This window comes from Seriola dumerili, unplaced genomic scaffold (genome assembly GCF_002260705.1).
Source record: "Seriola dumerili isolate Sdu_G_001 unplaced genomic scaffold, Sdu_1.0 BDQW01000025.1, whole genome shotgun sequence".
Classification (NCBI taxonomy): domain Eukaryota; kingdom Metazoa; phylum Chordata; class Actinopteri; order Carangiformes; family Carangidae; genus Seriola; species Seriola dumerili.
This window is the reverse complement of record NW_019174280.1, coordinates 14,113,078-14,138,113: the sequence shown is the minus strand read 5'-3', so window position 1 is coordinate 14,138,113 and position 25,036 is coordinate 14,113,078. Positions and strand designations below refer to the sequence as shown.

At 41.4% G+C, this 25,036-nt stretch overlaps 1 protein-coding gene across 2 annotated transcripts in view; it reads left to right on the top strand.

Annotated features, from left to right (window-relative positions):
• The window catches only part of utrn (utrophin), a 168,588-nt gene that overhangs the window by 92,739 nt on the left and 50,813 nt on the right, over positions 1 to 25,036 (top strand). The window contains exons 1-7 of one of the 2 annotated variants that reach the window (XM_022737919.1): positions 2,416 to 3,367; positions 6,456 to 6,628; positions 8,225 to 8,381; positions 17,105 to 17,234; positions 20,109 to 20,377; positions 21,406 to 21,552; positions 24,593 to 24,671. In XM_022737919.1, the coding sequence (XP_022593640.1) occupies positions 3,317 to 3,367; positions 6,456 to 6,628; positions 8,225 to 8,381; positions 17,105 to 17,234; positions 20,109 to 20,377; positions 21,406 to 21,552; positions 24,593 to 24,671 (1,006 nt within the window). In that variant the 5' untranslated portion in view covers positions 2,416 to 3,316. Of the gene's footprint in view, positions 1 to 2,415; positions 3,368 to 6,455; positions 6,629 to 8,224; positions 8,382 to 17,104; positions 17,235 to 20,108; positions 20,378 to 21,405; positions 21,553 to 24,592; positions 24,672 to 25,036 lie in introns of those variants that run through there. The other variant, XM_022737918.1, reaches the window with a different exon arrangement.

Sequence of the window (25,036 nt, the reverse complement as noted above, 5' to 3'; positions counted from 1 at the left end):
ATCAGCCACACGGTCTCTCTGGTTTTTGGTATTGGGCAGCTAGAGTACATTAGGGGTTTTTTTTTTTTTTTGAGCTTTTTCACTAAAAACAGCCGCATGCTGCTTCTGGAAATGAGGGTGGTGAGAGTGAACCAAAAAGTAAAACTGTGGGCTGTAAAAACCAAAACAACCTTAGAGCTGAGGGGAGCTGCAGAGTTGGTGATGATTGTCTGTGGGTTCATCAGGCGATGAGCATTGCTCTCAATGTCACACAGACTGTAGTCATTTGATCCATTGTTGATCTAAGAATATTTAATTGTGCAGCTGTAATGATAAGTAAACAAAACTTCTTTGTTCAATTCCAAGGCCATGATGGCGGAGTAAGTCACAACAATACTGTAACATGTAGCCTCTGTAGCTGGAAAAGTAGAGAAACCAGAGCCATGATGGAGAGGACTGAATTATTATCATTTTATCTTTCTGTCTCTTTACTCTCCTCACACTCTTCCAGCTTCCGACACGTTTTTCTGCTCTGCCCTGATGACTATTCATTATTTTATTATTTATTTTTGGATGTTTTTAGCCTTGTCCTTCACTTAGTGTAAGTGTTACGCCTCAGATCTTGTCGTCTCTGTCGCTCTCTTCTTATTCAGTCAACTTTATTTTTCCCTCTTCCCTCCTCTACTCGTTTTGCCTGAGGGACTGGAAGCGTTACATTCTTACCCCTGTAATGGTCCTAATCCGCTTAGTTTAGTAATGTAGCCCGACATTAACCCCCACGTCTCCTGCCTTAATCTCTATATATGTGCGTGTTTGCATTCTTAATAAGTGTCTGTTTTTGTGAATGACAGTCTCGGTTTTAGAAGTCTGAAGCTTCAAAACCCTTGGTAACCCAAAATTGTCTCACGAAAAGGTTGTTTCATCTCGCCTTTTTCCCTTTAATCTCAGTTTCCACTCATTGTTGAATTAGTTATGCTCGTCAAATGTGCCAATGCTAACCAGTTAATTTTACATCCTTCACTGGAAAGCCCTCAAACAGTATATATTTGTCACCATACATCAGAAATGCTGTTTAAGGGCCTTGGGTATGTAAATATTTTTAATTAGCTAAGCACACTTCAAAGTCTTTGTCTTATGAATATGTAACATTGTATTGTATTTTTTTCTCACTTGACAGCCATCTGTCTGCATGTCTTTGATGCACACCACATGTCTGCCCTGCTGTTCAAAATGCCAACACACACTCATACACAAGTCGACAGTCACACAGATTCTATGTACAGGTTTAATATATGGAATGCATTTTAATGTTTGCACCTTTTTAACATTGCCCTATAGACTACAGCTGTTATCCAAGCCGCTCCAATGTTATAACCCACCATTTATAGACTTCAAAGCATTTAGCCTTTGTTTTTATAGTATGAACTTCGGCTCTTACCTGATTTAGTCCTCTGTAGGCAGATGGTATTCAAATTGTGGGATATGAAATGTAACAGGTTTTAGTATTTCTGTTGTTCTAGGAGTTGAAACTTGCATAAGAGTTGTTCAGGAAAGGTGTTTTTTATTGAATAAAATGCAGGAAAAAGTCTCTCTTTGCTGGAGATTATATCAGCCCTGTCCTGACACACAGCCACCCCATCATCCCAAACCCCATCACTTTCTTTTTTTTTTCCATTCTTTTAACAAAACAGCCACATGTTTTCCTCAGTCCTTGGCTACATGGATAGAAAGTTCCCCCAATGAAACTCTGAACTTTCTTACTTTCATCACTTTCATCTTCCCATTCATAGTTTTGCACATACTGAATAATGATCCTTATTTAAATTACATCAAAATTTTACTTTTCTCTGAAACTCTCCACTTTCTACCATCCTCCCTGCCTGTACAGGCCTCAGGAAGTGGGTGTGTTGTGTGTTTAGTTAGTTTAGGGGAGAGAGAGAGAGAGGGAGAGAGAGAGAGGTAGAGAGAGGAGGGGAAAGGGAGGATACTGATTAAAATAATAAACAGCTGTGTGGAAGAGTGGGGCTAGTGGCCAGAGAGAAAGAGTGCAACAGAGGAAGAAGAGAGAGGGATGGGGACACCAGCCTGGGTGTTTGTGTGACCCCCCCAAGGGAAGAAAAAGCTAAAGAAGAAACATAACTTTTTAATAAGTTTCCTCGTCCGAGGAGGGGAGAAAGGACGGGATGGCAAACAAATCAACCTATCCTTCTTCTCAAGAGGAAAAGAGATAATCAGCAGAGCTCCAACTCAAAGAGGCCGGCGAGGCAGACTCGCTGCCCGGGATCGAGACATCAAGCCTTCAGGCAGCTCCCTGCCAACACGTGGCTCCGGAGAAAGAAGAAGGCATTCTTTGACTAAGTGGCCCAGTCATGGCAGTGATTAGAAGGGTGTGATAGAGCGAGACCAGACCGGGGCTGGAGACCTGAGGGTCGGGGAGGAAGGCAGACACTGAGGTGACTGTCTCTCTGAGCCTGCGTTACCTTTACTCAGGGGAAGGAGAAGGCAAACCATGTGCCTCTTTGTGCCGCCGTCTCTCCTGTTGAAGTGTGTAGGTTTGTGTGACTGGCAGGGATAAAGTGCTTTTTATCTTTGCAATTGAGAACAAACGCCCCAGCCCTGCCCTGGGTTGGGCTGCTGGACATCGTGTAAACAGCTTCCTTCATACCCAGAGGGGAAGTGGAGGAAGGGAAGCACAGCAAAGTTGAAGGAGAGAGCCAGACCTGTCCTCGGCCACTGGGCAGTTTGCATCAGACTGCCTGTCCCTCAAGACACAAACTGTTATCTCCACTTTGCAGACCTCCACCCAAGATTTGTTGGATTTCCCTCCCAGTTTCAATGCCCCATTCCTGGCCAGAGGAACTCTGCTGTCAGCCTCCAACTGCTACTTTGTCAAATCTCCAGTGGCACCAATCGTCCCGTTAATCCCAGTCCCAGCGCTGAAGCATGACTGCAGGGTAGTTGTCAGGCCCCCCCTCCCCCCACTCAGACTGGCTGCCTGTCTGAAGAGGATGCTACGAACATGTGGTGGGATTGGGCGAACACACACACTGGCATGCATGCACAAGTGCTGCCAAAGGTTGTGTGAAGTGTGTAAATCGCCTGTTTTGGGATTACGACCTGGATTTGACCGTTTTGTGTTGGAATTTTTTTCAAGAGCTGGGTTTCTCTGTAGTTGGATTCAAAATTGTTCAAACTTTGGATTTGCTATTAACCTGTGCCCTGACCTTGAAAGTTTTGACCATAACCACTGGAGGACTTACCAACCCTTCGCCTGTATGACAGTAGAGAAGATGTAGGCACTGGAGTGAGTGGGAGGAGTCAGAGAACACACTCCAATATGATTGGCTTGAACTTCAGCCTGCAGGAGTTCCTCAGAAAGTTTGAACAGGTATATGTCTACAGATTTTAGGAGGCATTTTTTAGGACAGCTTGGCCTTGGTGTGTCAGTGCCTTTTGAATGCAGTTTCAAATGCTACATCCCATGAATACAAACACAGCTACTGTTCAACCCCATCTCTCCCTATGTTGTGGCCTAATGTAGTCAGCTTTATGAGGTCTGAGCAGTCACTCTTGAACTCATTAAAATGGAATAATCGGTTCTGTCCTGCTTTGCTACTTATTAGGGAGAGCTACCGTGCAGAGAGAGAATTAGTACAGAATGAAGAACCCAGAGTCTTGAATTGGACCTAATTTGTCAAAGCAGACCTTTACTGTAATTGTGTTTTTATAAGGGCTAAAGACAAACAAAGCTTAGCCCAGAAAGGGTCATTATATATTATAAAATACCTGTTTTGGGCAAAATTATCATCATCAAATCAGCATGTTTGTGTGTATTTTACTCCAACCACAGCGTGACCATGTGTTTAATGTTTTCATCCTTCTTGAAGCTCAAGTAGTAGCCGTGACTTGAGTTTGGAGGGAGACTCTGTGCCATCTTATCTGTGCTCCAATGAGCCCAGAGCCAACAAAACTCCATCACTCATTACAGTGTGTATGAGATCCAGAACCCATTAACCTTTCTGCTGCCTTTCTACCCACTCACCCACACATACACGTCTGTGTGTATGTGTGTGTGTGTGGTAGCGCGTCAAAGCAGTAGTGATTTAGTTGAGTCAGTAGCTGTCTGTGTTTTATTTTGTATGTTTTTATATCTGGTGTACTCACAAGTATGTGTCAATTGCTTCCATGATTATGGGTATGTCTTCATTGTGAAGAGCCAAATTTAAGATTCTTTGCCAGGACCCAAACTCTAAACCCCAAATTGAATGAATGTCATTGCTCACATGATGACCTGTGGCACACAAATGTTGTGTGTATACGTCTCTTTTAGTGAGAGAGAGCGAGTGAGAGAGAAAGTGATCAGTTACTGCACTTAAGCGCCAGGATACAAGTTGACATACATAAACCGCTGGCTCAAAGTAGCCTTTCACTGGAAATGAGATTTAAAGGGAGCTTTTGTAAATGAATATATGCGCCTTTATGTGCCTGCACAGTCTGTGCCTTCTGTGCGTGTATGTACTGGTGTGTGCAGTCAGTGTGACTTCCAAGTAGCAGAAGTAAAAGTGCTAAAGAAAAACAAAAGGGAAGCACTTCGGTAATGACTTGAAACATAGCCAGCTGGCTCAGTGGCAGAATGACTTTCTGTCTTTCACTCTTTGTCTGTCCTTCTGTCTTTCTTTTTCGTTGTCTGTCTCTCTGTCTGTGTCTTCCTCTCTCTCTTCTGTGACCTTTCACAGGCATTTGAGTTGTGTCAAAAATCCAGCAGGTTATTATCCTTGCAGATCATAGTGAGGGATTTGCTTTAGCCTTTGTGAAATATCTATTGGCATTCAATAAATTGCAACACAGTCCCTTGGAGGCCTGTGGTAATTGAAAGGTGTTTTGTGTGTAGTCTGGTTCTACTGTAGCTGGACTATATATTGCCCACTTTTTTCCCAAGAACACAGTTTCCAGAGTAACTGAACTGTTGTAACATCTTCCACTAAATGTACACATGGTACGTGTAGACATGTGCATCAAACATCCACTCCATGTGTGTCTCCCATGTGTTTTCCTATATCTTCAGTATCTTAATTAATTACAGTAATTACATATGTAGCTATTTTTCATGTGTGATTTTGGCTGGTGTTTAACAATTATTGTAGTACCACATTCGTACCATTACAGCAAGTTTCCGTTGCTGCTCACGGTACACATGCATTATTATTTTTTTTTTCAGTGTGTAATTTTGTTCTTGCTTAATTTACAGATTTGTGCAGACTGGGAACAATCTTCTGCTAACTGTTAATAACTTCTTTTTATAATTGGTCATTTATTTTAATAATGCAGAGACTACAATAAAACAGTGCGGCAACATTAAAAGAATTTTCTTTGATAAGGCAGTTTTACAGCGATTGTAAAATGAAACTCGGTTAATAGCATCATCTATAATACCGCAGTGAGAAGGATACACAAGTAACAACTTCAGGCACTGAAGATGGATCATTTCGCACACAATGTCCAAAGTTTTATTACTGCACTGTTGAAGGCTATAGGTACCATTACGGTTTCGTTACCAACTCTAATTTTGTCCCATTTGCAAATCTGTCTCTGTGCTGCAGGCAGTGTTACACTCATCCATATGGTATTGGAGTCTCTTTTTTATCTGCAGTTGAAATGGGTTGAACGGAGGGGAGTCCCAGTAGAGAGAGAGAGAGAGAGAGTGAGATAGAGAGAGAGAGAGGGAGAAGAAAAAATGGAGCAGTTTTACACATCTAAAAATAAAACATTTGACAGGATCCTCTGCTTGCGTCAGCCCCCCTTGTGGTTCAACCCTCACACACAAACACTCACACATACCCTTTGAGATGTGGTTGTGTAATAGAGGACACTCACACACACACGCATACATGGAAAAATCGTGCTTCGTCACAGTACTTAATGTGATGGCCTCTTGTAGACACACACACACACACACACACACACACACACACACACACACACACACAATATTTTGGAATGGCACCTCATTACATTAGCATTGCATACTGTATCTGAGCATAAAATTAGCAAAGCTTGCTTTGGTGTAGCCCTGTTATGACTTAATGCAGCATTAGTACGGAGGCAGATATTTCTTTGGGACTTGCTCCTGGTTGGCCCTTTCAGTGAAAGGGTGCGAGTTAAAATCTTTTTTGTCAAAAGAGTCAAAAAGTACTTCAAGAACATTTCAAGAAAATATAAACTTCTCTGCCCTCTGGAAATGTTGTGAGCAGTATAGCGTGAACTCCCTCAAGACTAGTCTTTGTGACACAATCCAATGTTATTTTCGGTTCATGAATAATCAGCTGTGACAGCGTAGAGGACTGTGACATCCAATTCTTGGTGCGTGTGATATGAACTTACTTTTGCTCTCCTTGACTGTACAGTACGTTTTCACAGAAACTTTCCCTGTCGAAATGGTCAGCTGTGACAATTCTTCTTTTTCTGTGTGTTTGCAGGACATCCAGGCTGAGATCGACGCCCACAATGACATCTACAAGAGTGTGGACGGAAACAAGTCGAAGATGGTCAAGGCTCTGGGCAGCTCAGAGGAGGCTGTGTTCCTCCAACACAGACTGGATGATATGAACCAACGGTGGAGCGACCTGAAGGCCAAATCAGCCAACATCCGGTCAGTAAAACCCGATTCAAAACTCAGAAATAGACATGTTTTCCCTTTCTCAAATGTTTTGGGTTGTGCAGCTCAGATTTCAACTTTCTGCTCTTTTTGCTGCTGTCATCTCTGCACAAAAAAAACATCTAAGCAGAGGGTCTTGATCATGGAAGTGGTTCAAATAGGTCTCTGCTTCAGTTTACTATTTTAATCAACCAGTGAATCACACATCGTAGAAGTTAGTTTCCAAGAGAGAGTGTGATTCTCACTTGTCAAATAAGAAAACAACAAAAAAGAAAGCTTCCATCTGGGACACCAATACACTGCATTCATGCATTTAACTCATAATATATCTCCCTTACTGTTACTGTATACTACTGGATCAACACTCTCGGCTCATGAAAAGAAAACAGTCCAATTCATGATGGAACATGACTCACATGTTTTGACATACAGCACAGCACATTGTGGAATATTCATATTGGTTGCTGTGTTTCCTATCAGCTGTACAGACACAGTAGCTCCTGTTTTCCACTCTGTCCCCCATGGAAGACAGGGATGAAAAAGGACCTGAGAGCCACCACAGTGGCACATAAACTTCTGAGGACACAGCCAGTGCAGCGTCAGCCACATCCTCGACATAAATAAATATGATTGGTGATGGGTGGCGATGTAGAGGATGAAGAAAGTGAAGGTGGAAGTGAAGTTGACAGGACCAGATGGAGATGTTCGTTTGTTCAAAGGCAAAGAGGAGGGAAGAGGATGGAGAGAAGCAGCACAGGAGCACAACAAAGCTACAGGGGCAGGGGGAAAGGTTAGAGAGGCTGAGGAGGAACCGAGGGAAATAGAAAAAAAAATAAAGTAAAAAAAAAAGTGTGGGGAAAGATTCTGTGCTGAAACTAGCTCGTTTTCAGTGGAAAAGAATAAATGGGAGTGATTCAAGGTCAGGCAGTGCAGACATAATAGGCTGGACTTGTTCCACAGGAAGACAGGCGAGAGAAAAATAGACAGAGATCTGTGTGTGTGCGTGTGTGTGGGAGGTGAGGCACCGTGTGTGTTGAATGTGTGCAGCCCATTTTGCCTTAATTGCGGTACATGTGTAATTAAGGCTAACTTGGCGAGTGGCAATATGTGGTCTCTGTACACAGTGTTCGGATACATTATGCCCACAAAAGTGCTTATCAACACATATTGCATGTGTAATACCACCCACACAATTAGCAGCCAGCTGTGTTGCCTTAAACAAATAACACCTTCTCCAGAAGGGCAGCAGCCTCCCTTGAGTGGTCAGCGATGCGTTTTTTATAGAGGTTTTGTAGTTAGATGATTTTCCTAAGCTTTAAGCCTTTTATATAATACGTTTACTAGAAATAAAAGAATATATCTGGCTTTACTTCTGTATGAATACAAGTGTCAGCCTTTAATAGGTGCTAAATCTACCTTCATATTAATGTGAACCTGCATGAACATATTATGGAACGTAAGAAGCAATGCTATAGTACAGATGTGTCTCTGTCTTAGAGTTGTCAGTACAACACTGTATATGCTTCAGCGGTGAGAGCTGAAAATGTATACAGTATAATAATAGTTTAAGTGGATGGTGTTCGTTGGCAGAGCCCATCTGGAGGCGAGTGCTGAGCGCTGGTCCCGTCTGCTGGGTCTCCTGGAGGAGCTGTGGAGGTGGATCTGCATGAAGGATGAAGACCTTGCCAAGCAAATGCCCATTGGAGGAGATGTACCCACCTTGCTACAGCAGCAGAACCACTGCTCGGTAAGTACTATTGCCACAGGCAATGTTCCTGCCACCCGATGCAACATTTATCATCTCTTGTCCCTCATTGTTTTCATCAAGTCTCCAAAAAGAGGAATTTTTGGAATTTGTCACAATTTGACAGTCTTAAAAAAAAAAAAGGGAGTATGGCTTTCTTCTGTATACGTTATAGCAGCTTGGTACATTCAGCACCATGTTATGTACTGCATAAGTATTCAAGGCCCTACTTGAATGCCCTAACAAGGTGTTTTCACTTATGGACTGTGCTTGACTGACATCTCCTTGACCCTTATATTCATTTTTACTACTATAAGAGTGAAAAAAAATGTATCATTCCTATTGATTCATGGAGTTTGATCTCACAAAATTCTGGTGCCTCCTATCTTCAGCCTTTGCAGAGCCCAAAATAAACTTAAACATAAACACTCCAGTGGGTGTTTGTGTTTAAGTTTTAGTCAAAGGCAACAGGATGACTGAGAATTTTCATAACATGCATCATGTTGATAAAATGACCACTGCCACATCGTAAGATACACAACCATAGTCATCCTTTTGACTCAGGAGGTGGGGAAGCACTAGTGTGGCTAATAACTTTAACAATGGCTCCATTCTCTTCAAGGATCCCAGTAAACCATGACACTGTGCTGGCATTCACAAAACCAGGACTGTGAAACTGAGCCATCGTTCACTTTATTATTTATACCTGTACTGTCTTACCCTGACGTGTCAAAATGTCTTATGTGGAAAAAAAAGCCTCTGTATACAGTATATAGACAAAACACACTCAACACTTCTGTCTACATAATTAAGCATCAAACTACTGCCAGACTAGACCAATTACGACAGCGCCGGCTTACAGTGTCTGACACTAACAGAAAAAATCTTGCTCACCCTACCTATTCTCTGTAATGTTCCTGACCATAATGGATAAGCAGGCAGCTGATGTACCTTATTTTGAAGTGTTCCTATGCAATGCATTTAGTCACTGGATTCATTTTCTACACATATGATGAACAGTCAGTGCTGAAACCACAAGACGACACTGTGACTGTAAAGCAGCTGCAATAATCACCGTGACATTATCAAACGTCTGGCTCATCAGCAGTGTGGTTACACTGCATTTATCTGAACTACACATTGCAGCAGTCAAGCCTAATCATGCCACAGTGTTTTATGTCTCTGTGGTTAATGATCAGTAGTGTTGTTACAGTAACTCAGCAGCAGCCGTACATAAAACTTGTATCAGCGGAGAGTTAATATCAAAATACTGTTCCACCTGTTTCATTCTTAGAATTATTATTTATCACCATTATACCACACTGTATTACTGTTCTAAAAAAGATCAATACCATCCTTGTGCCGTCTCATTCGCACCTTTGTCATCAGTGCTATTTGTCTTCCGTGTTCCCCTCTATATTATTTATTCTAACCACTGGTTATTGCGATAGTGTGTTGCTTTGTAATTGCTTTCAGATAGATGACCCACCCTGTGGCTACTCCCAGTCCGCTGGCCGTCACCGATGATGTTGCTTTTGACATCGTAATGTGTTTCTCCGCACCTCGTTCACAACACTATTATTTTGTTGCCTAAAAAGCTTTCAGAGTAAACACACGTGCAGCCATGCGTGGGCGCAGAATCGTTTGTGTGACACTTGCTAGACCTTCATATGACAAAAGCTAAAGTGTGCCCCTGTGCAACTACTTTAAGGATGTGTAAAATTTTATTACAGTGTGACAAACATTTCTAAGCATTACAATATGTAATGTAATTATATATTACTTTATATTTTCTCTTCACATTTTGGTTGAGACAATACCAGTCCAGACTAATCAAGCAACCACGTACACAGAGACCAAATCAGTTTCCAAAAACAATGAAGGGAGATATGTCCTCAATTATAAGGAGGTGTATCAAAGAAACCTCAATACTGTTACATGGAAGGAGAAAAATGAATAAAGAAAAAATAAAAAAGGCAAAAAACTGTTAGAAGGGAAAATGAATGAAAAAAAAAAACATTTTTTTAATACATTTCAAAAAAGTCTATAAGACATAGGAATTTTAAACCCCATTCTGACACATTTGGTGCATTCTTGCAGCCACTTAGAAAAGACAAAATATCGAGAAAGTCAGCGATAACTGATCAGCTGTGAAGTCAGAGTCTGGCTCTTTCCAATGGCAGATGATCAATTTCTTGGCTGCTTTAAGGCCTGCTAAGTATAGTCTTTTAACAATTTAACAAAGAATCATCATACAAAAGCAGAGCAGACTGTGAAAAGAATAATAGTTTTCCCACAATCTTGGCTAAAAACATATTAAGAAAAGAATATCGCAGCCACGACAGTGCCAGACCATGTGAATATATTGTACACCAGGGAGCAAAAAACTACAATCAAGCTTGAGAGATGGACTCTAAAAGAAAGAGATAATCTGCTGTATTGTTTGCCAGTTAAGAACTGGCATGAAAACTAAATATCTAAGTTTTAGTTTCACCTGTACTTTGAGGGATGAGACAGTTAGTAGCTGTCCAGGTTAATCAAAATTTGTCCTCTGAGGTCTGAGATGATATTGAGGCTCCCTCTGTGTCTTGTACCCACCACCTGACAGAGAGCAGAGACAGGCTTCAACCCAGCAGATCAGACAAGCTCCATTAGATAAGGAATGGGGCTGAGAGCACACAATAACCACAAGAGAATACAACCTTCCTGCATCTCCACATTCACCTTCCTTTTCTCATTACCCTCTTTCGGCTCTTGTGTCTCGTTTGCTGTCATTCCTCTCTGCATCTCCTTTCTTTACACTCCTCCTTTCTCTTTCCATCTCACTCTACCTTCTCTCTATTCCCTTGTTCATCTCCAGGTCTTCGGCTTTGAGAATGCCGAAATCAGAAATAATGGAACAGGGGAGTTGAAAGTGAGGAAGGCTCACTTTTCATTTGGACTATGTTATATTTTTCCCTTTGCTTCCTCTTCTGTATTCTTAATAGATTGGCCTGGAGGTCTCTGCGACCCTGAGAGTTATGAGGGGGCTGAGCAGCACAAAGAGCTGGGGCTTTGAACATGTCATGCTCTATTACTTGCTTACACCAACAGACACACACATTGAGTCCCCTGTGCTCACGCAAACACACCGACTTCAGTCACTCAGCTGCTCTGTCACAGAAATGAAGGAAATGTGTACAGCTATATGGAAATTGGTATCTATGAGGTAGGGAGGGCTTAGAAGGACTAAGTGGAAAAACCTGTCTTTTTTTTCTGCCCCTTTTTTTCTGGTAGACTCGGAAAGATAAAAGAGGAAGGCTAAGCCACTTAGCCCAACAGAGAGAAACGGATATTGCTGTTATTAAAGAATCAGAGGGAAGAAAAATATGAGAGAGCAGTAGTCCGAACAGTCAGGCAAGAAAGTGATGGACAGGAAGCAGAAAACGGAAGTACATACAGCTCAGGAGAAAAGAGGAAGGACAGAGGTTTATATGAAGAGGAAAGGAAGTCCTGTTTGTTTTGTGTTTCCAACACAATTGTTGCATTAGCTTCTGTCTGAGAGACGCTGTTTACCTTTTAAAACACTGAAAGAATTTAAAGTATGAGAGTGAGCGAGGGGTATTGGTCTTGTCTTACTGGAGCGACTTCTTGCTCCACCCTCTGTCTATTGATCTCTGCCTGAGTTTTTCTTTGCTAAAATGTCCATTATAGCATTTATTAATCACACTTTCAATTATCCATTAAAGGGCCTTTGTCACAGTCCATCTGATTAAACTCATCAATCTGCTCTATTAAATTAACAGCTTTTAGATCAAGGAGTGGGAACAGGGGACCGAATGCTTGTGGGCATTTTCAATGACTCTTATCTTTCAGCAACTGTTGGCTTTTTGTCTACGTTATTAGGTCTGTCCAATCTGGTCTTTTCAAAAGCTTCTTCAGATGTTTCACAGTGAATAAATATGAAGACAAACAGGCAAACCGTGATTGTATTTGAATTTAGTTTACTTTCTCAGTGGTCTGAATATGCTGAAGTAGTGTACATTCACCCTCTCTAAAGCGAGGAGGGTCTAATAATCTGCCACAAAACCCATCTTAATCATTGTGCCTGAATGACTGATTAGCACCATTTGTACCTGAATGGACAGGTCGTAAAGGAGAATGAAATGGATTAAAGTGCTGCGCTGGACTTAACCTTATCTCTTAGGAAAGGAAGGACTCTTTTTTTTTTTTTTTTTGACTCACAATTGCTACGCTTTGAGTAACTTTAAATTTTTTTGTCTGCTTCCTCTACACATGTCGGGAGCAGTTTTGTGACTGTGTTAGACTTGTGTCCTGCAAAATTTGACTTTATATTCATCAGATGCCCAAAACAATGACTCCAAATAAATCCTAATGTTGCTTTGTGTCAGCTAATAAATAAGCAACAGATTTCTAAAGTCTACCTTGTCGACTTATAAAGTGATAATGTGTCAGCAGAGTGTTTAATGTCAATGACAACATATAAAACAATAAAATCACAAATCAGTGTGGTCAGTTGTAATGAACAGTAATAAAGAGGAAAAAAGCTCCTGTGATTTCATGCTTAAAATTCCAGTTGCACTGGGAGTGAGGGACTATTGAAAATATTCATTTTTTGCCAGAAGCATCAGAAAATGCCTCTTAGTGTTCTGTAAAATCAATGTAAATCACTGCAGCAGCAGCAGCAGCGGCACAGCATTGTAAAATAAACATATCCCATACATATTTTAAGGAAAATAATAAAGTTACTCTGTTGTGTCACTGAAGAAACATATGTATAAATTATTATTTAACTTCCTGTTTTATTAGCTGCAAAGCATTCACAGGCTGACATCTTGACACATCTGTTGGCATTTTGCAGCCCTGTGGGTATTTTACTTATTTAGAAATGGCCAAGACTGGAAGCAGTAGATTAGTAGAGCATGTCAGAGAGTATGATTTCAAACAAGCAGCATCTATCACTAGCTTTTAGCTGTTCTAAGATAACAGTGGAGGCTAAGGGCGAGGGAGCAATTAAATTCTTAGGCTGAGTCACTCTGAGGCTCCTTCATGAAGTGTGTAACTGTATGAGGTTAAAAAAAAGTCTAATTTGGTTAATTTGGTTCAGACCACAGTAGTTCAATGTGTAAAATAAATACCTAAAAATACTCGTTTCTATTATTTATTTTTGCCATATAAAAAAATAGAAGTCATCAGTTTCTTGACAACTTGTAATTTATTTGGATGTGACCTCCTATTTTGAAGGATCCTTGAGTCCCTGTCAGGTGCTTTTCTGATGTTGAGAGCTGGTGTGATTTAGTGGTCCTTTCAGAGGAGGCTTATTTAGTTCCTGGAAGAAGATGAGGGGTGTGGTAATATTGCAAAGAAGCTGAGATAGCAGGGGTTTGAGAGCGGGAAGAGGGATGTTTGGCAGAGCTCTGAAAGTAGCTGTGTTGTGATGTTATCTTATCGGCGCCACAGCACAGGGCACACAGTGATAAGCGTTTGCTGTGCTGCTACGGCCACACACAAACACAAACCTGCACACAAACACCCTCTCTCACACACACAATCATTCAGATACCAAAATGCACACACACACAGCCAAGGTCACAGTCACTATACAAAATAGATGCCATAAGTATTTTGGTACTGACAAGAGTCCTTTCTTTCCCTTCACAAATCAAACAAGCATACAGCCAGACCATGTTCTGATGTTCCAATGCTGAAAACTATTAAAATGAAGAGCAAAGTGAAGACCTGCTGCTTTTTATATTTGACATAGACAGCCATGTTTTATCACTCATAGGCCAGCTGGGATTTGCTTGCTTAAAACAAGCTTTATTCTTAACCTGAAAGCTATACAAGTGTTTGATATTTACCTCTCATGCTCACTCTGAACAGTGTGTCCCTGTGTGGCACTCTGATAATGTGAGCTCGATGAAGTTTCACTAAAAGCACTTGTTTGAGTGTTAGGGAAAGGTCTTTGGTGTTGTCGTCTGTCTGAACTGCAAGGATACCCAGTGGCTGGATGACAGGCAGAGTGGCTGTTTGCTTACACAGGGAATTACTTGGCACTACTTGTGTTGCCATTGTAACAACCTTCCATGGCTTTGCTTGTCTCTTTGAATCCAGTTAACACTGAAGGGCGACGTCTGGGGGAACACTACTGTGATAAATTTCAACATTTATTGTAATTGACAAGTAATACAGTTAAATTAGGGCTGGGTAATTTTATTATTACGGTATCAAAATTAAGCTTCGGAGTTCATTCTTGACCTTGGAATCTGCAGTTGACTAAAAAATCTGACCACAAGGTCCAGTTAGTAGCTGCTACTGAGCTTTCACTCATATCACTCAGTCTTCATCAGCAGGTGGAGTTTGTCCTGTTGTCATGGGCTTTTAAATTTAAATAAACAAGCTTTTTGGCATTGTATAGCCTGTAGATGAAACAATTAATCCAAAAACTTAATTGATAATGAAAATGATAGTTACATACAGTGTATACATACATACATTACACAGATCATCAAAAATCTATTTTTTGACAAATGTCCACTTACAAGCTTTTTCTGGAGCTTTGAACCACATCTCTTGGTCTTCATTAGTTTAGTGTTTACTACATTGTCATCAATCATTTTCATACAGCTAAAACAGTGCTCTGTTACAATGTGAATTAGGAAGAGCATATTGTAGAGTAGACAGCTTGCTGGTTTGATGTTTTAAATATAAGTTCCCTTTAGATTTGTTTTTTAATCAGGCGTCTCTGATTTATCCAACCAGGGATGTTTCCACCAGCATGTTGTTTGTGCTCACACTGAGCCCTCTGTCTGTGATTTGCAGGAAAGAATTTTATTGTGACCTAAAAAAAAAACGAATTCAGAATATTTTACTTGTTAAACACTAGCAATGTACAAAAGATATTTGTGAATAAGCAACCTCTTCACACTCAATTCAATCGCCTCTAAAGTGTAATTTATGACGCACAACATATCTTTGAGAGCAAAACAAAAAACATGCAAAACCTAGAAGTTGGTTCTGACTGGTCGTTGTCCTCACAGCTTAGTTCCCCACCCTCCTTTTCTTATCTCTGCTGCCCATACACACCTCTTTTTCTCTTCCTCAATCACCTCGCATTTAGTTTCTATCTCTCAAGGTCCCCTCTCTGAGCTACCTGCCTATTATGTTTCCTCCATGGGAGCGGGGAAGAAATCATTGGAACAGAGCAAACCATTTATTAGCAGGGGTGATTTAATTTGTGTTCAGCAGGAAGCTCCATTTCTGCGTGAGGGCACATTTGTCCGCAGGAGGGTGTGGGAAATTGTCATTGCAGTGGTCTAAACTCAACTTTTACAGTAACTTACTCCCAGCAATGAGCTTTTTCATTCAGCAACTAGAACAAAATAATCAGTGAACATCTCAAGGATTGTGCGCTGACTCCTACTTCTCATCCTCGTCCTCAGCTGCTCCTCTCCTTCTCTCTCTCAGATGGCACTGTATGTATGTGCGATCCCACTGAACCCAGCATGTTGTCGTCTGCTGCTCAGTCAGTCAATGTTGTGTGCATGAATTTTTGGCATCTCATTTTCGCTGCACTCGTCTGTTTGATAAGTCTGATAAGTGTGAGACTTTATCAAAGTGAGTCGTCCCATCTAATCAACGTGCCTCATGGTGCCTTCAACTGCGTTGCCTCCTCACAAAGTAATCACACACTCCGATAGACAATGAAGTCCCCCGGGGGTCACACTTATATTAAAACAAGAATAATTATACTGTTACATGCATGCTCACTCCTTCTATCTAGATTTATCGCCTGCTGTGAGCTGTGGCAAGGCTGAATAATTGACACGAGAGTAAGAAAAGTGTGTGTCAAATTGCCCTGTGAACTTTTAATAAGACACTGTGTGGATGTGGACGAGCATATGTTTGTGTGTGTGTGTGTTTGTGTGTGGTGATTTGTCTATCGCAATATGAGCTGCTTTCTAAGAGGATGAACAGGATATGTGGTATTGCTAGCTGCCTCTGTAATGATAATTCCTGCAGGGTCATAGCACTCAGCAACTCACTTTATTCTGCGGATCACTCAGCTAATTTCACACCGACCCCAAGGAAACGCCCGGTTTGACCCGGCACTCTCGCCTTCAAGCGCTGCTCTGTTCTCAGAGCTCTTACTCCCACTGACCCTCTGCTGCTCTCTCGCTCTCTCTCTCTCACCTCTTGCTTTCCCTCTTAATAAGGGAAGACCAGGCAGGGAAAGTGTTTTGTTATGCAGCAATCACCTAATTAGTGGTTGAGAGTGTTGTTTATCTCCTCCATAAGCTGAACATAAACATCTGCAATCGTTCTTTGGTTGTGTGTGTGTGTGTGTGTGTGTGTGTGTGTGTGTGTGTGTGTGTGCGCGCATGCATGAGTGTGAGTAAATCATAAGAGCCTTTCATAATATTATGAAAGTCAGAGCAGATTTTAGCAGAACTGGTTGATTAGTAGATATTACGGTGGGGAGTTGCAACACCCTTTTTAAAATACTCCAGGTTCATTTGGAGTTCATTGGAGAATATAAGATCAGGAGACAAGAGTCAACCACGCACATACCTGCAGAGGAAATACATTAATTACCCCTTTTACAAATTCTCTGTTTAAAGAAAATCTCTACTTACACATGGATCTATTAGGATCATCAAATTTACTTCTAATGAATGATTTGTTATTGCATGTATTAACCCACTGCTCTGTGTTTCTTCCTGCAGACGCTACGGTCAGAACTGAAAGAACGTGAGCACTTGGTGATCAGTACTTTGGACCAGGCTAGGATGTTTCTTGCTGACCAGCCGATTGAAGGTCCCGGAGAGCCACGCAAGAACCTGCAGCCAAAGACTGGTATGTTTTCCCTCTCTTTAATAACATCTACATATAAATACCAGTGTTTGGAAAAGAAGTAGAGGATCATAATCATTTGCATTAGAGAGCAGCTTGTCTTTCATCACACTGTGATCTAAATTAATGTATCTACCTTAATTGCTGAGGTCTGGAAACCAATTTTGAAATATGAAATGTTACTAAAACTATTATTGCAATACCACTTATGGTCCATATTAACCACTTTTTCTTCTCCCTTATTATGGGAATTTCCATTAAATAAGAGTTCATATTAAGCCTCAGGTGGCCTGATCTTGCAGTAGTACAGTAAGTCCTCCAGTATCAAGTCAAAGGCTTGTTGCTACTGTATGTAGTATTGAAGCAGTTTATCCATTGCGCTTCACCATTGTCTGAAATCACCTTGGTAACCAGATTTACCAAGGTTTGCACCTGTTTGTCAGGTGCAAATGTTGACGCATTCTGCACTCAACACATGCTGTGTGTCAATCAAACATTCACAGGAGTCACAGTTTGCATGTCATTGTATGCGAGTGTCTGCATTGTGTGTCTCAGTCTTCATTGCATATGTATTTATGGGTAGGATCTTGCAATTGGGAAGTGATAGGTTAACAGAGATGATTATGTATTCCACTGCATTTACTGAGGTCATGCTGTTTGCGACTGTGAATTTTGCAGGGAAACACGGCGCAGACAGGAAGAGCCACAAGTAAGGCTGTAATGGTGGAAATAGACTTGCATTAAGTCTAGGCTCATTTATAACTAAAACCTGATTATTGGAAACAAATAGGCAACTATTAATTTAGACATTGTGTGATTACTGTAACTCAAAGTGGACGGGCAATTGTGGTTTGTGTTTACATCAAACTGGAATTTGAATTTAAACATTAATCACTACATACCTTAGAACACTTTGTTTTGTTAAGATGTCTAAGTGAGAGTTTGGCTGCATTTACCTCAGGATTAACATTTATATCAACCAAAGCCTCACCTCCACCTGTTCCACTCTGCTCTGTCTCTCTGTCTCCTTCTTTCCCTCTCTCTCTCTCACTCTCTCTCCTCTGGTAGCGTTGCTGTCATTTTGTGTCATCACTGACAGGTGTGGACTTGCGCATGTCTAATGTTTGCATCTATAAAATGTGAATAATTCTATTGTGGGATTGTTTGCAGGAAGTGGTGTACATGTCACCATCGCTACAGTTTCGTTAAGAATTTTTTAGGGCTCTATATAGAGAGCATAAATTGCACACTCAGAATTCAGACACTTCAAGAAAATGGTGGAGGGTAAAAATAGTGCTCCAGAATCACACAAGAAAGATGACATCCCCTGGCCTCTTTCCTGTTTCATGTGAGGGATATCAGTCATTAAACCTTTTGGTTTCAGTATTTGGAGATATTGCCTTCAATGGATACAATGCAGTCGATGGCTAACAGGAAATGAAGGCAATGAAACGCATCAACAATTCTTGGCAGGACTTAAACCGGAGGGACATTGGATTACCTGTTCGCTGTCTTACACCCCTAAGTCACAAAAATGCCCCTGTAGAGTTCTTTTTTGCCCAGTTTGTAGTATTAGATCAGAAAGGTTTTCTCATCCAGTACATTCTGTACCAAAAAGCACAGCAAACCTGTCTGGTTTTCTTCATACCAAATGTGAGGACGTATTTGGCTGAGTTTCAAGGTTAAGTGCCAATCGCTAAAATTCCAGCTGGTTCTAATATCAATATATAACAAGCGCCCAACAATCAAATATGCGCCATCTCATTCAGCATTTCCTCTTAGTCTCTGTTGGATGCAGCAGGGAAGTCTTAGTTAAGTCAGCACATTTCCCTTCAAACTAAAACCCTACTGTGTAAATAATTAAACCAACCCAAGGGGCTGTGTAGAGGTGTGGCGGGACTTCAGAGCGCAGACCGATAGGCTTGTTGTCTGTGATCTTTGATACGGATATCAAAGCGTCGTCTCATTATATAAATAGATAAAAAGCTGATTTAAGATCAGAGGCTGTGCTTGTGTAATCAGAGGAGACGGGATTTCTCAGAGAGACGCTGTGGTAAAGTCTTAACAATTTTAATTGTCATACATTCCTATACTCTGTTAGTATTTTGTTTTGTCAGTGCCACTAAATTGACTTTCATTGCTTTGTTTGCACCCGGCATTCTTCATTACAAAAGACAAACACCGTGTGTCTACGCGAGGTGCTAACTGCTGTACGTCTCGCAGATGTTTGCCTTGTGTGTGTAAAGGGGGTAGGGATGGAGAAAGTGGAAAAAAAAAAAGACTTGCAGAGGTGCAAAAAGTGAACATGGTAATTCAGTCATTACCCTGGAGATGAGACTTTAAAACTCATAAAAGCTGCTCATCTGTTTTGTAGTTAAAATGGGTGGTTGGAGAGCAGTTTTCTCATCTGCCGCCTCCTTTCTCTCCTTTTTGTCTGCATCCTCCAATAAGTCACAATTATCCTGTCCTCTCACCTTTCATGCCATCATCATTCCCCACATCCTCTCCCTTACCCTATTTTCTTTCTTTTGGCCACTTTCATCATGCCTCGGCTGCCTTCGCACCACCCTTACTGTAATTGACATCCTTTTTTTCTTTTTTCCCTCTGCTCTTCTTTTCTCTGTCTTCATCTTGAGTTTTACCAGTGACATAGACATAGAACATGCAAAAAATTCAAAGTAATGTACAGGAACAATGAAAATACCCAAGAAAGATGTATTCAGTACCTTAACCTAAATGTTACATAACAACATTGACAAAATATGTTTGCACATGATGTACGAAAGTCATAAATGACAAAATTATGAAACACAGGTTAAATCCTTTTTAATCATGTTCTGTATGATTTTAAGGAAGATGTGATTTCTCTTCCTCCAGACCTCACCCCGGAGGAGAAGGCCCGAGAGTTGGCCCGGGCCATCCGCAAGCAGACAGGCGAGGTGAGGGAGCGGTGGGAGCGGCTGAAAGGCCACGTGGGAGGCTGGCACACTCAGGTGGAGCGAGCCTTGGAGCGACTCCAGGAGCTGCAGAGCTCCATGGACCAGCTCGACCTGAGGCTGACTCGGGCAGAGGAGGCCAAAGCTACCTGGCAACCTGTGGGGGATCTGCTGATCGACTCACTGCAGGACCACATCGACAAGACCATGGTGAGTCAGAAAGACAGCGGTGTTGATGCGTGCACTATCCCTAATGTACTAGAATCATCAAGATATCAAATCAAGACAGTCAGACGATCCATTCCTCTGTATGTCAGTGTACTTCAGTCATCTTTAACAAATATCTTATTTTCTTTCACCTTCAAAATCTTAAATACAGCCATTCACTGTGAATTGTTGGCGTGTAACACATAAATTACTGATTTAACTGCATTTTGATCAAGTCGAAGTAAAACTGCGCTTCCATGAAATAAATGTGTGAGTGAGACTCTCACACAATTTCCACTCCACTCCTTTCTTTCCAGACCAAAAGAGGGTGTGATTTGATGATGTACTGAGTTTGAGAATTCTGTCTTTTTTTTTTGTAAATTTTACTCATCAAATTTTAGGAGGTCTTTTCACCTGGACACAACACATTTAGTTAAGCAGAAAAATGACAGCATTTCCTAATACACAGCAAACAATGAATATCCAAGAAAAGTTGAGCCGGATGTACAGGTTTTAGATCTACAACCAGGTCCAGCAGCCCTCGATTCAACTTATCTCGAATAATCATGAGCTGGATGACTTCACAATGAATGAAGGAGTGACAAGGGAGAAATGGAGGACAGAGGAGAAATAGTGGCACCAAAAATAATCCAATCGTGGTTCACAGGTTGCACAAGGAAAGGCTGCATTAATTTGGCTGTGAGTTACACCGCCTCAGATTTTAATGGTTGACTCCCTGTGGTATAGACAGCCTGTCCAATTACATATCTCAATATGTATTAATAGATTACATAACAAACATAGTATATAGGAATTGTGTTTATATTGACAGCCACAGTGGAGACTGTAAATGGAAATTATAGTACAACAAAACTCCACTTAGAGATTCTGAGCTCAAGGCAGAAAACAAGAAAAAGATAAGCAGCTGTTAAAATAAAGAAAGAAAGAAATTAGACATACTTTATAGCTGTAATAGAATTACTGTACAATATCAACTTTCACCCTGCAACAACATGAAACTTTCTGTCCAGGCCTTCAGAGAGGAGGTCGCCCCATTACGTCAGGATGTAAGACTGGTCAATGAGCTTTCTGCAGAGCTGACACCACTGGACATCCAGCTGTCCTCCACCGCCTCCAGACAACTGGACCAGCTCAACATGAGATGGAAACTGCTACAGGTAGTTTAAATCCCCCTGAATCATCTGCAGATGTGGAAGCAGACATTGTTTTTACACACACACACACACACACACACACACACACACACACACACACACACACACACACACACACACACACACACACACACACACACACACACACAAACACACACTCTGTTGCTTTCTTTTCCTCCTTTGGTATTTTGTCCACACTTGTCTAAATTAATGCTGTCTTCAGTATATCCTCTTTCTTCCTTTTTCCACATTCTCTGTCTGTCTGAATGTGTGTTATTATCTCTTCTGTGTGTCTTTGCCTCTGTTCACCTTCCGTTTCTCTCACCATGTGCCTGCTGATTTTACTTTGTGTCAGCCAAACACGCTGGGGACTGAGAGTTGTCCCTCTGCCTGTGTACCTGTTTTATTTGAACACAGCTCTGTGCTCAATGCGACACTTTGTCACTACACATCAATGGGCACTATTCTCACAACACACGAGTCACATTCTTGGCTCTCTCCTAACTTGTCTTGGTCTGATTCTGCTCTGGGACTCGCTGAGTGTTTCTCAGATTGGAGCATGTCTCAGCCCTAGAGGGAAAGTTGTAGAAAAGTATTTTTTTTACAAGTCATCAGAAGGAAACAGAAGAGACGGGATGTTGGTTGGTTGGTTGTGTAATCCTCTCTGTTAAATGTGCAGAAGCACAGGAGCGTAGCGAAGTGCAAATTTAAATCAGCAAGTGAGGGGAATTCTTTCAGACACATTCCTGTCATCAAAAAAGGCCAATTGTCCAATTTACTCAATTTTTTACACTTGGCTTGGGTTAAACTTAATGTTTAGGCTATTTACATATCAGTGGTCTTCCCTCTGGTCAGAAACAGACGCAAGAAATCAAGTGTGAAATCAGATCAGATCTATAGACTGGTGCAGAAAAATGTGATGTCAAAGTATTTTTCTCCCTCATTACTGACTACTTACTCTTGGAGCCGGTGAGATCCTTGATGAGGCTGGCTAGTGACGCCTCTGATGTTCATTGTTGTCAGGTAGGAGAGCTGAATACAGGCCATGCTGACCAGCTGTCGTGGCATCAAGTTAAAGGACACCAAGCAGCCACAAAGAGACTGCGATTTCAAGGACACCGACATAGAAACTCGGGTTTTAATGGACTTCATTTGAAGGTTCCTTGTATGTTGCTGTAGATAAATGAGCAGCGAGTGTGGGCAGAAAAAAGGCTTGTGGGCAGAAAAAAAAGCAGGAGAGGAAGTTATGTGTTGAGAAAAAAATGAAATCTGGGAAAGAAACCTAAAGTCATCCTTTTTTAAGTGTGACACTGCCGCAGCGTGAAACCGGGTAGCTGGGCTAATTTGTAGCCTTGTGATATTTCCCATGTAGTGTACAGACACCCACTAATAGTCTTTCTGCCCGGAGAATGACCATAACTCAAATACTGAGTCAGAGTAACGCAGGGTTTCAGTGGACTGGACACTTCGTCTCACTATATTCTGCTCTTTTTACTTATCTCAGTCTGCAGGAAAGCCAGGAACACCTTCACTAATAAAGCAGCTCTGACTGTGTAGTTTGGTGATTTGGTTTTCATATGATGACAGCTCCCATCTTCCTCTCGGTGGGATAGTGACCATTACAGCCATTAGTGGCCAGAAAGAGGCCGAGCTATCTTCTTTTCTGTACCTATTTTCAGGTTTCCTGTGTGGACAGATGTGATCTGGCTGCCATAATACCTTAGGTGTGTGTCTTAGTATTACAGACTGCCAGTACTGTCCTGCTACTCAGACAGATGATGCAAAGCAATCCCACAGACACATAGGGCACAGGTGCACTGCCTGAGAGGTCAATATGCAGCTTTCACAGGAGCGCAGGAGTAAATGTGTGTGCGATTGATAACTCTGTAAAGCTGTATGAAGTTTTCACCTTTCACTGAATTCACTGCAGTTGAACTAGCATATTTTAGGGCACATTAGTTTTGTAATAATAAAAGTAAATATGGAGTATTAAAGGAAAAAGACATGGTTTTGAGTCTTGTCCTGGTTTTGATCATATTCCTTTAATGCTATCCTTACATTCACACAATTCCAACATTATTCAGCTTTAAGGGCTGTGTGTCATTGCCATCATTTTTTTTTAAGATTCTCGCTCTCTCGCCTCTGTACCGCTTCAGTTACCTCAACAGTTGAAGATGAGTAAAGTCATATTTCTGGGTGCCTGGATACAGCTGCACTTAATGCTCTGCCCGATTTGGCTTCTCATCTTGTCACCAGTAATGGAAGATGAAAGTAACAATACAATTTATTCCCTGCATTCTTAATGTCAGACTTTCACTTGCATTTCAGTGTAGACATCAAAGCATCATATATCATCATATTTTTATGCCTCCACGTCGGCGACAGCTGTGGCCAGTGGCATTATGTTTCTCGGGTTGTCCGTTCCATTCTGGTGAACACAATATTTCAGTAACGCCGTGAGGGAATTTCTTTAAATTTGGCACAAATATCCACTTGGATTCAACGATGAACTGATTAGAATTTGGTGGTCGAAGGTCATTGTGTCCTCACAAAACAATTCTTGACTGTAACTCAAGAATTCATACGCTAATTATGACACAATTTATTGATGATATTTTATATCCAAAAGGTCAAAGGTCAGCTTCACTGTGACATCCTAATATTCTGCAAAAACACTGCCCATTATTCAACACTGTAAGTGAGGAACAGAAATGGAGAGTATGACCATATTTCCTGCAGTTTCACTGGTGGAGGCGTTAATTCCACTTTTTGTTTTGCTTTAATAAGTGACCACCTCGTAACTTGAGTTGATGACACACCTATGTTGGAGGTGGACGATATGACAATAGTAACCATGAGATATTAGTGAACTGCTATACAATGGTAAATAACAGCATAGACTGTATATTCACTGTAAATTGCAGATATGACACACTCTGTATTTATACTTTTGTAAGAAAAGTATGAAGTTCTGTTGCTCTCACTGCAACTCTCATGTCCACAGCTGACTGTCTTCTCTCCTGTCTGTCTGGTCATCGTGCAGGTGGCGGTTGAGGACAGACTGAAGCTGCTTCAGGAAGCCCACAGAGACTTCGGCCCCTCCTCCCAGCATTTCCTCTCCAGTGAGTACAGAGCCAATTACCTCTCTTGAGGAAAATAGGAAATTTTGGGGTTTGTTTCCACTCAGTTACACTGTTTCCCATCCCTTAATTTTTTCATGTCCCATCTTCTCATCCTCAGCATTACACTTTAACTGTCATGCATGCTCAGTGGATATGTGGGTGCACGCGCTTACTCTCAGTTTGCAGACGAAGCCCTCTGCTGTTGAATAATGCAAGCTTAATTACAGCTCTCCACTGGCTCCCTCCTCTTTCTTCCTCTTTAGAGTGGTCATTAGCAGAGAGAGAGGAACAGAGAGACAAAGCTAGAGAGAAGAGACAAATGCAGGAGTGTGAACATTAAACAAAGCAGCCAGTCTCTCGCTCCC